A 14,511-nucleotide genomic window follows, 5' to 3' on the forward strand; every position below is an offset into this window, starting at 1 on the left:
CACACACCATCCTGACTTGGAACTATATCGCCGTTCCTTCACTGTCGCTGGGTCAAAATCCTGCAACTCCCTTCCGAAACAGCACTGTGGGTCTACCTACCCCACATGGACTGCAGCGGTTCAAGAAGGCAGCTCACCACCACCTTCTCAAGGGCAATTAGGGATGGGCAATAAATGCTGGGCCTGGCCAGTGACGCCCACATCCCCAAACGAATTTTTTAAAAAAGTATCTCGCACTCTGCCTGTGTACATCTCTCTCTCTCTCTCATACACACACTCACTGACTCTCACCTTCTCTCTGTTTAATTTGCAGTCTTATTCCGATACACCAAAGCCTGGTGATTTGATTGAGATATTTCGCACTGGATACAGTCACTGGGCTCTGTACGTGGGTCGTGGTTATGTGATTCACCTAGCACCTCCAAGTGAGTACTGTACTAATTTCCCAACCTCCCGCACACTCCTAGTCTATCTTCACTATCATCAGGCTCTCAGTAAAATAATTCCCCGTCTCTCCTAGAGGATGCTCTGTTTCCTGGTGTCACGCAGGCCCCCGCCTGCCAAGAATGAGGCACTTTAATTTTGCCCCATGAACATTAAACTTCAAATTGTTGCTGGGAAGAAGAGAAGGCCTGTGACGAGGGTTTGCAAGGCCCCTGGCCGAAAAGACTATTTTGCATATTGGAACAAAGGAGCTATCCCCTGCTCCAATACAATCCACAAACAGACGTGGTCAGACCAGTTAGTCACATGACTAACCTGCTTGGCAACCTGGGAGTTTCTGAATTGTACAGTTTTGAACTGAGAGTCTGCAGAAAGCAGAATGCTCCTGGACTGAAGAAGAACTCCTGTCTGTCTGCTCCCATCTCTTCCTCACGGAAACCCAAAACCCACTGAAGATACATGAACCCCAAGAGAGAAAAGTCTCCTACAGCGAACAAGGTTTAAGAAGAATACTGGGCCCCAACGAAAAGCAAGAATTAAATATAACCCTACAAGCAAGGACTCTACAGTGAGCTCAAAGAGCCGTAACAAAAACTCTTCAGATATTGCCTCAAAGCTTTCCACTTTATTTTTCTTCTGCTCTTTCTGTCCCTATCTGCATGTGTGTATCGTGTATGCTTGCTAGCGTGGGTGCCTCATGTATCCATAGGCGTTAACCAAATTAGAATTTAAGTTGAACAAAATTTCACTTTGTTCTTTAAACTTGAGAACGTGTTTGTGCTGGTTTCTTTGCCTTATAATTGGAAAGCAGTGAACAAGGATTCACCAAGGGGGAGCTAAAAAACACGGTGTGTTTAAAATGAAACCCTGTACAGTAAGACCAGGTGAAGGCTGAAAGAGACTCTGAGTCACCTTTCGCACCTGCTCATAACACCTGATAACTCTGTATCTCACCTGTTCCAGGAAGGGACAGTGTGCGATCCCAGTTTGGACCAATGCCGAAAACAAAAGTTGTTTGTCCTTGTGTTTGAATTATTACAAAGCCCAAGAGATGCCCTTGATAATAATACCCAAAGCTGAAAAACATTCACTACATTCTCCAAGGGTAGACACACCTTTTTAAAACAAAGACTTTTTCAAACTCCCTCCTGCTCACTCGATCCTTTCCTAAGGTTCTCAAAGCTGTGGAGCTCCTCATCTCCCTCAGTCTACAGACCCTCTCCCCTCCTCCTCCTCCTCATCTCCCTCAGTCTACAGACCCTCTCCCCTCCTCCTCCTCCTCATCTCCCTCAGTCTACAGACCCTCTCCCCTCCTCCTCCTCCTCATCTCCCTCAGTCTACAGGCCCTCTCCCCTCCTCCTCCTCCTCATCTCCCTCAGTCTACAGACCCTCTCCCCTCCTCCTCCTCCTCATCTCCCTCAGTCTACAGACCCTCTCCCCTCCTCCTCCTCCTCATCTCCCTCAGTCTACAGACCCTCTCCCCTCCTCCTCCTCCTCATCTCCCTCAGTCTACAGACCCTCTCCCCTCCTCCTCCTCCTCATCTCCCTCAGTCTACAGACCCTCTCCCCTCCTCCTCCTCCTCATCTCCCTCAGTCTACAGACCCTCTCCCCTCCTCCTCCTCCTCATCTCCCTCAGTCTACAGACCCTCTCCCCTCCTCCTCCTCCTCATCTCCCTCAGTCTACAGACCCTCTCCCCTCCTCCTCCTCCTCATCTCCCTCAGTCTACAGACCCTCTCCCCTCCTCCTCCTCCTCATCTCCCTCAGTCTACAGACCCTCTCCCCTCCTCCTCCTCCTCATCTCCCTCAGTCTACAGGCCCTCTCTCCTCCTCCTCCTCCTCATCTCCCTCAGTCTACAGACCCTCTCTCCTCCTCCTCCTCCTCATCTCCCTCAGTCTACAGACCCTCTCCCCTCCTCCTCCTCATCTCCCTCAGTCTACAGACCCTCTCCCCTCCTTCCCTCTCCCTCAGTCTACAGACCCTCTCCCCTCCTCCTCCTCCCCTCTCCCTCAGTCTACAGACCCTCTCCCCTCCTCCTCCCCTCTCCTCAGTCTACAGACCCTCTCCCCTCCTCCCCTCTCCCTCAGTCTACAGACCCTCTCCCCTCCTCCTCCTCCCCGCTCCCTCAGTCTACAGACCCTCTCCCTTCCTCCTCCTCCCTTCTCCCTCAGTCTACAGATCCTCACCTCTCCGCCACCTCCTCATCTCCCTCAGTCTACAAACCCACTCCCCTCCTCCTCCTCCCCTCTCCCTCAGTCTACAGATCCTCACCTCTCCGCCACCTCCTCATCTCCCTCAGTCTACAAATCCTCTCCCCTCCTCCTCCTCATCTCCCTCAGTCTACAGACCCTCTCCCCTCCTCCCCTCTCCCTCAGTCTACAGACCCTCTCCCCTCCTCCTCCTCCCCTCTCCCTCAGTCTACAGACCCTCTCCCCTCCTCCCCTCTCCCTCAGTCTACAGACCCTCTCCCCTCCTCCTCCTCCCCTCTCCCTCAGTCTACAGATCCTCTCCCCTCCTCCTCCTCCCCTCTCCCTCAGTCTACAGACCCTCTCCCCTCCTCATCCTCCCCTCTCCCTCAGTCTACAGATCCTCTCCCCTCCTCCTCCCCTCTCCCTCAGTCTACAGATCCTCTCCCCTCCTCCTCCTCCTCATCTCCCTCAGTCTACAGACCCTCTTCCCTCCTCATCCTCCCCTCTCCCTCAGTCTACAGATCCTCTCCCCTCCTCCTCCTCCTCATCTCCCTCAGTCTCCTGCACCCCCTCTTTATCACCTCCCATCTTCGCCGCTCCTCTCATCCTCCCCTGCCCTCTATCCACCTTCCCCTCCCTCCACCCCCTCCCCTCCCAATCCCCACCCTCTCCCCTCTCTCTCTCTCTCCCTCCCATCCCCTCGTTTCCCCCTCCCCTTCCCCTTGCCCTTGTTACCCACTCTTGGTAATGTTGTGATGTCTTGCTTCCCCCGCTGTCCAGGTGAGGTGTGTGAAGCTGGATCAGCCAGTCTCATGTCTGTCTTTGCGGAGAAGGCCTGCATTCGGAAGGAGCCTCTGGGTAAGGTGGTGGGAAGTCATCGATACAAAGTCAACAACAAATTTGATGGGCGCTACCCTGTCCAGGACATCAACCACATATTAAAGGAGGCGGAGAGGATGGTAGGAGAGGAGGTCTGTTACAGTGTCACCTCCGCAAACTGTGAGCACTTTGTCACAGACCTACGATACGGAGTGGCCAAGTCTGAACAGGTTAGTTCCTATCTCACACGCTTCACCCCGTCTGTCTCGCACGCTTCACCCCGTCTGTCTCGCACGCTTCACCCCGTCTGTCTCGCACGCTTCACCCCGTCTGTCTCGCACGCTTCACCCCGTCTGTCTCGCACGCTTCACCCCGTCTGTCTCGCACGCTTCACCCCGTCTGCCCAGGAGCAGACCGACGAGGAGATCCTCCTCCCGGCCAAAGCTCCTCCGCACCGGGTGCCCAAAGATCAGGAGCGTGGGACTGAAGTGCAGCCAGAATTTGAGGAGCAGCCCCTTCAGATACTCAAATAGGGGCTGCAACCTCGCACACTCCGTATAAATGTGGAACACGGACTCGTCCAGGCCGCAGAAAGTACAGGCGGCCTGGGAGTCCGTGAACCTACTTAAAAGTCTATTGCACGGGACTGCTCTGTGCAGCACCCTCCACCCCAGGTCCCCGATGTAAATGGGGGAAGACTCCCGCGTAGAGAGACCTCCATCGGGGTTTCCCCTCGCCGCCAGATGGCAACACGGACCGCCAGGGCGTGTCCGGCCGGCTGACGAGGGCGAGGAAGTGGAGAGTGTGCAGGAGCAGCCCGTACAGGAAACCCCTCCGCGCCGATTGGAATGGCACGGAGGGCATTTCCGAGAGGCGGCTCGGGTTGTGCGGGACCGGCTCCCGAGGAGGGTTTCGGGGCCTGGGTCCGATGAGCAGTTCCGGCCGAGCGGGGGTCAGCTCGACCGGGAGCGCTCCGCACTCCTAAGCCCCCTCGCCACCCGCAGTGAGGGGCGTCCCGGGGGTTTCGGCTACTCCTACGCCCGCCGGACCGTCCCCGGAGTCGGCCTCCCGGACAGCCGAGGCGCTCTCCTCCGCCGGCGGGGGAGCGCCCTGACTGGAGGCGACCCAACCCCCCGTGATGTACCTGTCCTGGGAGTGTTTGATGATGACAAGGTGTTTCATAATTTTTTCTCACGTTGTCCTGCTTGTTCCCTCTTTAGGTGGATGATGTGATGTTTGCCGCGAAGGCTTCAATGGGGGTCCTTGCCGTGGGGGCGTTTGCCGGTCTGTTCTACCAGCTGATGAAGCGAAAGGACCAACAGAAGGAGTGATGGGATCCTCGGTTGGGGGGGCGTGGCGTTGAGGAATGGGGGGGTCGGGGGCGATGGTGGGGGGGGCCCTTGACAGACATGGTGACATCCCAGGATCTGCCTCACCTTCTATTTGATGCCCAGGGGAGGGAGGGAGGGTGGGTGTGAGAGGTGTGTGTGAGCTCAGTAACAGAAGGGGGAATGTGATTGTGGGACGCAAGCTGAGCATCGGAGATGGGAGTCCGAGAGGCCGGACCGAGGAAGGTTTAAATATATTTAAACTTGCTTCTTTCTCTCTGAATGAATCCCCTTACACCTCCCTCCTTCCCCCCCCCCAACACCTCCTCCCTCAGACATCTTCAGTGCATTTGAAATGCCGCCTGGTTTTGTTTTTACAGCGAGTCCTGTTCTCCCTCCTCTCTCTCATCAATAAAGGGGATATTGTGTGTGTTTGTAACTGGATTCTGTGACCTGTCGTCACTTCAACTGTAAACTCTGCCCCCGAACCTCACCTCACTCGGACTCGCCCGGAAGGCAGTGGAATTCCACAGGTGTCCTCCCCAAGCTGCCAGTCTCCGGCTACGCACCAGCTATTCTGCCATGTGGGGGAGGTAAAGACACAGATCGCCCATTCCCATCCTCGCCCGGGTCCCGTTGCCCCTCCTGTTTAAAAACCCCGGGGGGCGCCTGACTCCCAATCACCTGTGAGCTGCGGGCAGCTAACTCAGTGGTGGAGAGAGAGGGGTGGAGGGGGGTTGTGGGCAAACAGAAGGGCTACTGCTTGTGGTAACAAGGGTGTCCATATTCTGTCCCCTCGTTCCCCCCCTCTGGGCGGGGAGGAGCTGAGATTAAGCACCCAGTGGGTTCAGGCTCCCAGGCCCTGCCCCTCAGCCTTATTCCTTCAGACCGTTCTTTAATGATTTTCTGAAGAGGTGCCTTTCTCTTTGGTTTTGAACGTGCATATTGGACAAAAGTGTGAGAAAACTGAGGGAGTGCCCTCTCTCTCACTGAACTGCGAGAGTTAACCACAGCACCAGTCACTGTTCAGCAATAAGTAAAATAAAAAATTCCTTTTTAATCGACGGCTGTTTGTTTACACTACACGATCTCGTATTTATCCGGTGCAGACACAGTCCAGGGCCCTGCTGCTCAGCAAGGACATATTGTCCTGGGAGAGGGTGCAGTGCAGAATAACCAGAATGATCCCAGGGATAAAAGGGTTAATTTACGATGACGGGTCGCACAGACTGGGCTTGTATTCCCTCGAGTGTAGAAGATTAAGGGGTTGATCTAATCGAGGGGTTTAAGATGATTAAAGGATTCGATCGGGTCGATAGAGAGAAACTATTTCCTCTGGTCGGGGGGGAGTGCAGAACAAGGGGGCAGAACCTTCAAATTCGAGCCAGGGCCATTCAGGGGTGATGTCAGGAAACACTTCTTCACACAAAGGGGAGTGGAAATTGGGAACTCTTCCCCCCCCCCCCCCCCCCCCCCCAGAAAGCTGTCAAGGCTGGGCGAGGAAGCTGCAGGTAGGTCAAAAAAGCAGCATTTCTTCACACAAAAGCCGGGTCAATTGGAAGACTGAGGTCGATGTATTTTTATTGGGTAAGGGGATTTAATACATTCTCAGATTGGGTGGTTTGATGGAACTGAGTGTTTTGCTGGGGCAGTTCGCAGTCAGCTATAGTGATCTGGAGACACGTACAGTCCCAAACCAGGTAAGGAAGGCAGTTAGCCTCCCTCGGGGACATTAATTTTTAATGACAATTCAAGGTCACTTTGCCTGGGCCTGGATTATTTAAAACCATATTCGATTGCCCTGGTGGGGATTGCAACCCGCATTCTCTGGATTACCAGTCGAGTGACACGATTCTTCCCACCAGAAGGGGCATGGCACAAAGATGGATAAGTGGAGTTGAATGCAGTTTGGCCATGATTTAATTGAATGCTGGAACAGGCTCGAGGGGCTGAATGGCCTCCTGCTTGTATGAATTGTGGAATGCAACACGAGAGTTTCGGGATTGTGAAGGGCAGGTTTGGGAGAGTCCCCAGGAAGTATATTTTTGGCGGAGTGACAACTGGAACACTGCAGAGCAACAATGAGAGTGTTTATGAACAGGACTTATTGTCAGCAAACAGCTGGAATCGGGAAGCTGGCAGTGAGTCACGATCAAATTGGATAAATGACCTTCCTGGCTCAAGCTGTGGGAATCTTAACACCCAAACCAACAGGCAAACGGGATCTCGGTTTAACATATAATCCAAAAGGTGGCATCTTCGACAGTGCGGCACACCCTCAGTACTGACCCTCCGACAGTGCAGCACTCCCTCAGTACTGACCCTCCGACAGTGTGTCGCTCCCTCGGTACTGACCATCCGACAGTGCGGCACTCCCTCGGTACTGACCCTCTTGACAGTGCGGCGCTCCCCTCGGTACTGACCCTCCGACAGTGCGGCGCTCCCTCAGTACTGACCTTCCGACAGTGTGGCGCTCCCTCGGTACTGACCCTCCGACAGTGCGGCGCTCCCTTGGTACTGACCCTCCGACAGTGCGGCGCTCCCTCGGTACTGACCCTCCGACAGTGCGGCGCTCCCTCGGTACTGACCCTCCGACAGTGCGGCGCTCCCTCGGTACTGACCCTCCGACAGTGCGGCGCTCCCTCGGTACTGACCCTCCGACAGTGCGGCACTCCCTCGGTACTGACCCTCCGACAGTGCGGCACTCCCTCGGTACTGACCCTCCGACAGTGCGGCGCTACCTCGGTACTGACCCTCTGACAGTGCGGCGCTCCCTCGGTACTGACCCTCTGACAGTGCGGCACTCCCTCGGTACTGACCCTCTGACAGTGCGGCACTCCCTCGGTACTGACCCTCCGACAGTGCGGCGCTACCTCGGTACTGACCCTCTGACAGTGCGGCGCTCCCTCAGTACTGACCCTCTGACAGTGCGGCACTCCCTCGGCACTGACCCTCCGACAGTGCAGCACACCCTGAGTACTGACCCTCCGACAGTGCGGCACTCCCTGAGTACTGACCCTCCGACAGTGCGGCACACCCTGAGTACTGACCCTCTGACAGTGCGGCACTCCCTGAGTACTGACCCTCTGACAGTGCGGCACTCCCTGCGTACTGCACTGGGGAGTGTGTGCTGCAAATCTGTGCTCGAGACTCAATCCGTGAGAGGTGAGAAAGTGATGCCCTTTGAGCTGTAATGGATATAAGCAAGTGGAGTAGGAGGAGGCCATTCAGCCCCTCGAGCTGCTCCTGCCATTTAATAATGACATTATCTTATAAATGTAATGCATTACATTATAAATGTCGTGGAATATATATATATAATTTTTTATTAATATAGTAGGGATATATAATTATAAATATAGTATAAATATATACGTGTTATATTTGCAGTATTATATTGATTTGAGAACTGCAATTGCCATTGGAATCCAGCAAGGCTGGACTGGGAGGACCGAGAAGGGAGGGTTATCTCTTGCACCTCTGCCGCGCCCTCGTTAGCCTGCGACGCGCGGGGCCCCCTGGGGATTGTCGTTTGCCGACCGCGTGTGCGGCTGGGGGTGGGGGGGGGCGGGACTACAACTCCCAGAAGGCCGAGCGGTAGAGGGGAGCTGGACCCGTGTTGGCACCTGGTTGCCTGGCAACCAGAGAGAGGGAGAGAGAGAGAGATGGGGGGGGGGGGGGGGATGGTAGCAGATTATTATTAATAATAATAATGGTGGTTTTTGGAATTTATATAACTTACTGAAGGAGCTGGGAGAGTCTGAAGGGTGAGGCTGTGAAAGGTGAATTTACAGAAAATTTCAGATTAGTCTGAGTTAATGTAATATTTATAAAAGAGAGTGAAAGGGATAAACCAATTTGGAATAAAACCAAATAAACCATTTAACTTCAAATAATCAACAAAATCAAGAACTCCACATCAATTCAATAAATAATCACAATCAGTGACTTAAAATCAATAACTTAAAACCATCATAATAATCAGGTTCACCTCAATAAACGACAATAAATAACTTCGGAGTCACAAAATAGTTGAGGGCAATCACAAAAATAATGACTTAAAGCGGTCAAAACAATAACAAATCATCTACAGAAACAAATTAACATCAATAACGTCAAATTAAATGTTAAAATGTTAACTTCAAGTCGATAATTTGGGATAATCGATCAAAATAATGTCTTGTTTCGCAGCTGAATATCAAATAGTTGAAAATCGGTAATTTAAAATCATCAAATTAAACAATTTAACATCAACAACGTAAAATAAACAACTTTGAAATCACAAAATCAATAGTTTGGATCAATAACTTAAAATGAATAACTTAAAATAGTCAAAATAATGACTATAATAATAATTAATAAGTATAAAAGCAAGGGAGTTATGGTAAACCTTTATAAAACACTGATTTGGCCTCAGCTGGAATATTGCATTCAATCTCGGGCGCTGCCCTTTAGGTAAGATGTGAAGGGATTAGAGAGGATGCAGAAAAGGATGAGGAACTTGAGTTATTTGGATAGGTTGGAGAAGCTGGGACTGTTTCCCTTGGAGAGGGGAAGATTTAGAGGAGATTTGATAGAGGTGTTCAAAATCATGAGGGGTCTGGACAGAGTAGATGGAGAGAAACTGTTCCCATTGGAGGAACAAAGGGCACAGAGTTAATGGCGACATGAGGGAAAATGTCACTCGCTCAGAGCGAGTGGTTAGAATCTGGAATGCACTGCCTGAGAGTGCGATACAGGCAGCTTCAATTGTGGCTATCAAAAGGGAATTGGATAAACACCTGAAGAGAAAAAAAATGAATTTGAGCTCGACGGGGAAAAGGCGGGAGAGTGGGACGAGCTAAATTGCTCTTGAGGAGATCTGGCATGGCTCGGAAGGGCAGAACAGCTTCCGTCAGTGCTGTAAACATTCTGTGATTCGAACATAAAATCAATCAGATGAATAACTTTATAAACAAATAACTCAAAATAAATCACTTAAAATGAATAACTTAAAATTAATATCTTAACATTAATAGCATTAAAACTGAATTGCTTAACATTAACTTAAAGAACAAAATCACCAACTTAAAAATACTTACAATCATTAATAGAGAATTAATAACAAAGTCAGCAACTTTTTTTTAAAAAGGCAATAACTTTTAATCAGATTTTTGAAATCTATTGCTGTGAAATAAATGTTTATGTGCTGGATTAATAACTTGGTTTACACGTGAAGAAACACAGGAAAAAGTTGTAGATTTTTTAAATTCATTGGCTTATGTCAAAATACTAAACCCCAAAATTGATTTAATCTCCTATATTAAGCACTATATTTAATTTAATTTTAAGAATGAGCTTTTGCGTTGATAACTCAAGTCAATTTGATGGGGCAAAAGCAATTTGGAGATTTATAATGGGTTGAAATTTGTATGAATTATCAGGGAAATCTCAAAATGGTTGCCCCAGTTCATTAACCAAAGTTTGAATCGAGGTTTATTAGATCACAACACTAGGTTGGGAAAAACGCAGGATAAATTTGGAAGGTCAGATTTTACGAATTTTTAAAAATGATATAGCCACTCAGTTTCTATTTAAAAAAATACATCTTTCAGTGATTTTTAACGTGCTCGGATCTATATGGGTTGATAAGTTTTTAACAAACAACTTTTCCACCAGATTTTGAACAGTAATTTAATGAAATGCGAGGTATATTTCTCTATTATTAATATTTCAGTCGAGATACAAGATTCAGAAATTGAAGTAAATAAGGAGAAACTGTTTCCAGTAGCAGGAGGGTCGGTAACCAGAGAGACACAGATTGAAGAGAATTGGTAAAAGAACCAGAGGGGGAGATGAGGAGAATTTTTTTTTACACAGTGAGTTGTTGTGATCTGGAACGTGCTGCCTGAAAGGGCGTGGGAAGCAGATTCAATAGTAACTTTCAAAAGGGGAATTGGATAAATAGTTGAAAAGGAGGTATTTGCAGAGCTGTGGGGGAAAGAGCAGGGGGGGGAGTGGGACTGATTGGAGAGATCTTTCAAAGAGCCAGCACAGACACGATGGGCAGAATGGGCCTCCTCCTGTGCTGGAGGGTTCAAAATACATATTTGAGTCTTTTTAATGGGTTCAGTCATGACATATAAACCTCAGCATCACTTCTCAGAAAGTACGATTGCCAAACAGATAATTGTCCCGTGCTTTCGGTATTGTGTTGTTTTATTTCTTCCATCCCTTTTGAATTACAGGTTTTCCTGACGTCAGATTATCGCAGACTAGCAGCCTCTTAGCCGAAACGTCCGCAAATCCGTCAAGGCGAATTTGGCAAGGGTGGATTTTCTTCTCTGAGGTTGTTGCACAGTGCCCTGTCACTTGCGCGTGTTTGAGATCGGACAGGTGTGGAGATTTTGTTAAAACCCTTCCTGGTGGGGGAGCAGAGCGCGGAATGAAGCTGCTGTTGCCCTTGACTGATGGGGCGACTGTGCCATTTCTCCGAATGTTTTACCTCCGTCAACCCCCCCCCCACCCCCCCCCCCCCCCCCCCCGCCACGTGTGTGTGCGTGTGTAGATGTGTGTGTGTGGATGTTCAACAGATCCTGGCTACACTAAGTGCCTGACCATTTGTGGCTAGACCCTGAATTTCAACGGGCCATTCAAATGTGGTGGGCATCACAGCCGAACATCATCCTGCCCCCAGTGAACTGTTCTTCCATGGGCGAGGGTGGGGGGTTACTAGAGCAGAGCCTGAGGGAGCGCCACACTGTCGGAGGGTCAGTACTGAGGGAGCGCCACACTGTCAGAGGGTCAGTACTGAGGGAGCGCCGCATTGTCAGAGGGTCAGTACTGAGGGAGCGCCGCACTGTCGGAGGGTCAGTACTGAGGGAGGCGCCGCACTGTCGGAGGGTCAGGTACTGAGGGAGTGCCCGCACTGTCGGAGGGTCAGTTACTGAGGGAGTGCCGCACTGTCGGAGGGTCAGTACTGAGAGAGTGCCGCACTGTCGGAGGGTCAGTACTGAGGGAGTGCCGCACTGTCGGAGGGTCAGTACTGAGGGAGCGCCGCACTGTCGGAGGGTCAGTACTGAGGGAGTGCCGCACTGTCGGAGGGTCAGTACTGAGGAGTGCCGCACTGTCGGAGGGTCCAGTACTGAGAGTGTGCCGCACTGTCGGAGGGTCAGTACTGAGGAGTGCCGCACTGTCGGAGGGTCAGTACTGAGGGTAGCGCCGCACTGTCGGAGGGTCAGTACTGAGGGAGCGCCGCACTGTCGGAGGGTCAGTACTGAGGGAGTGCCGCACTGTCGGAGGGTCAGTACTGAGGGAGGCCGCACTGTCGGAGGGTCAGTACTGAGGGAGTGCCACACTGTCGGAGGGTCAGTACTGAGGGAGCGCCACACTGTCAGAGGGTCAGTACTGAGGGAGCGCCGCATTGTCAGAGGGTCAGTACTGAGGGAGCGCGCACTGTCGGAGGGTCAGTACTGAGGGAGCGCCGCACTGTCGGAGGGTCAGTACTGAGGGAGTGCCGCACTGTCGGAGGGGTCAGTACTGACGGAGCGCCGCATTGTCAGAGGGTCAGTACTGAGGGAGCGCCGCACTGTCGGAGGGTCAGTACTGAGGGAGCGCCGCACTGTCGGAGGGTCAGTACTGAGGGGAGCGCCGCACTGTCGGAGGGTCAGTACTGAGGGAGCGCCCGCACTGTCGGAGGGTCAGTACTGAGGGAGCGCCGCACTGTCGGAGGGTCAGTACTGAGGGAGTGCCGCACTATCGGAGGGTCAGTACTGAGGGAGTGCCGCACTGTCGTAGGGGTCAGTACTGAGGGAGCGCCGACACTGTCGGAGGGTCAGTACTGAGGGGAGCGCCGCACTGTCGGAGGGTCAGTACTGAGGGAGCGGCCGCACTGTCGGAGGGTCAGTACTGGGGGAGTGCCGCACTGTCGGAGGGTCAGTACTGAGGGAGCGCCGCACTGTCGGAGGGTCAGTACTGAGGGAGTGCCGCATTGTCGGAGGGTCAGTACTGAGGGAGTGCCGCATTGTCGGAGGGTCAGTACTGAGGGAGTACCGCACTGTCGGAGGGTCCGGTACTGAGGGAGTGCCGCACTGTCGGAGGGTCAGTACTGAGGGAGCGCCGCATCGTCGGAGGGTCAGTACTGAGGGGAGCGCCGCACTGTCGGAGGGTCAGTACTGAGGGAGTGCCGCACTGTCGGAGGATCAGTACTGAGGGAGTGCCGCACTGTCGGAGGGTCAGTACTGAGGGAGTGCCGCACTGTCGGAGGATCAGTACTGAGGGAGTGCCGCACTGTCGGAGGGTCAGTACTGAGGGAGTACCGCACTGTCGGAGGGTCAGTACTGAGGGAGTGCCGCACTGTCGGAGGGTCAGTACTGAGGGAGCGCCGCACTGTCGGAGGGTCAGTACTGGGGAGTGCCGCACTGTCGGAGGGTCAGTACTGAGGGAGCGCCGCACTGTCGGAGGGTCAGTACTGAGGGAGTGCCGCATTGTCGAGAGGGTCAGTACTGAGGGAGTGCCGCATTGTCGGAGGGTCAGTACTGAGGGAGTACCGCACTGTCGGAGGGTCGGTACTGAGGGAGTGCCGCACTGTCGGAGGGTCAGTACTGAGGGAGCGCCGCATCGTCGGAGGGTCAGTACTGAGGGAGCGCCGCACTGTCGGAGGGTCAGTACTGAGGGAGTGCCGCACTGTCGGAGGATCAGTACTGAGGGTAAGTGCCGCACTGTCGGAGGGTCAGTACTGAGGGAGTGCCGCACTGTCGGAGGATCAGTACTGAGGGAGTGCCGCACTGTCGGAGGGTCAGTACTGAGGGAGTACTCGCACTGTCGGAGGGTCAGTACTGAGGGAGTGCCGCACTGTCGGAGGGTCAGTACTGAGGGAGCGACACACTGTCGGAGGGTCAGTACTGAGGGAGTGCTGCACTGTCGGAGGTGCCGTCTTTCAGATGAGACATTAAACCGAGGCCCCTGTCTGCCCCTCTAGGGTGGGTGTAAAAGATCTCACGGTCACTATTGAAGAAGAGCAGGGGAGTTCTCCCCGGTGTCCTGGGGACAATATTTATCCCTCAACCAACATCACTAAAAACAGATGATCCGGGTCATTATCACATTGCTGTTTGTGGGATCTTGCTGTGCGCAAATAGGCGGCCGTGTTTCGTACATTACAACAGTGACCGCACTTCAGAAGTATTTAATTGGCTGTGAGAGGCTTTGGGACGTCCTGAGGGGGTGAAAGGTGCTAGTGGAATGGAAGTTGTTGTTACTCGACAGGCCGTTTTGCTGTTCTGTCCAGTCCTGCTCCATCAGTGAATAACTCGGAGCCCCCTGCTCTGTTCCCGTTCTGCAGGGGCTGCTGACATGACGTGCGAGTTGGCCAAGGCTTTGCAAATCATCCATGTCCGTAAGGAGGATCACAGCTTCTTGCTTGATGAGAAGGCGCTCGAGAGCATCCTCCTGCGAGAACCCGTCCGCGACCTCAATGTGATGGTGCTGTCAGTCGCTGGTGCCTTCCGCAAGGGCAAATCCTTCTTACTAGACTTCATGTTACGATTCTTGTACAAACAGGTACTGGCCGTTGTATCCCAGTACAGGCCACTCAGCTTAAAAGGGGCACTGAATGCGGCTTAAAGGAGGAGAGGGAGAGGCGGAGAGGTTTAGGGAGGGAATTCCAGAGCTTAGGGCCCCAGGCAGCTGAAGGCACGGCCGCCAATGGTGAGCGATGGGAATCGGGGGATGGACAAGAGGGCGGAATTGGA

The 14,511-nt window shown here is 52.6% G+C and overlaps 1 protein-coding gene across 1 annotated transcript in view; it reads left to right on the plus strand.

The window, feature by feature from the left end:
• Positions 1–4,139: 4,139 nt before the first annotated feature.
• Positions 4,140–14,511, plus strand: part of LOC137356004 (atlastin-3-like) — a 46,253-nt gene continuing 35,881 nt past the window's right edge. Inside the window, 2 exon segments of the mRNA XM_068021705.1 lie at positions 4,140–4,157; positions 14,135–14,320. Coding sequence (XP_067877806.1) covers positions 4,140–4,157; positions 14,135–14,320 — 204 coding nt within the window.

Source organism: Heterodontus francisci, chromosome 44 (assembly GCF_036365525.1).
Source record: "Heterodontus francisci isolate sHetFra1 chromosome 44, sHetFra1.hap1, whole genome shotgun sequence".
Taxonomy (NCBI): Eukaryota; Metazoa; Chordata; class Chondrichthyes; order Heterodontiformes; family Heterodontidae; genus Heterodontus; species Heterodontus francisci.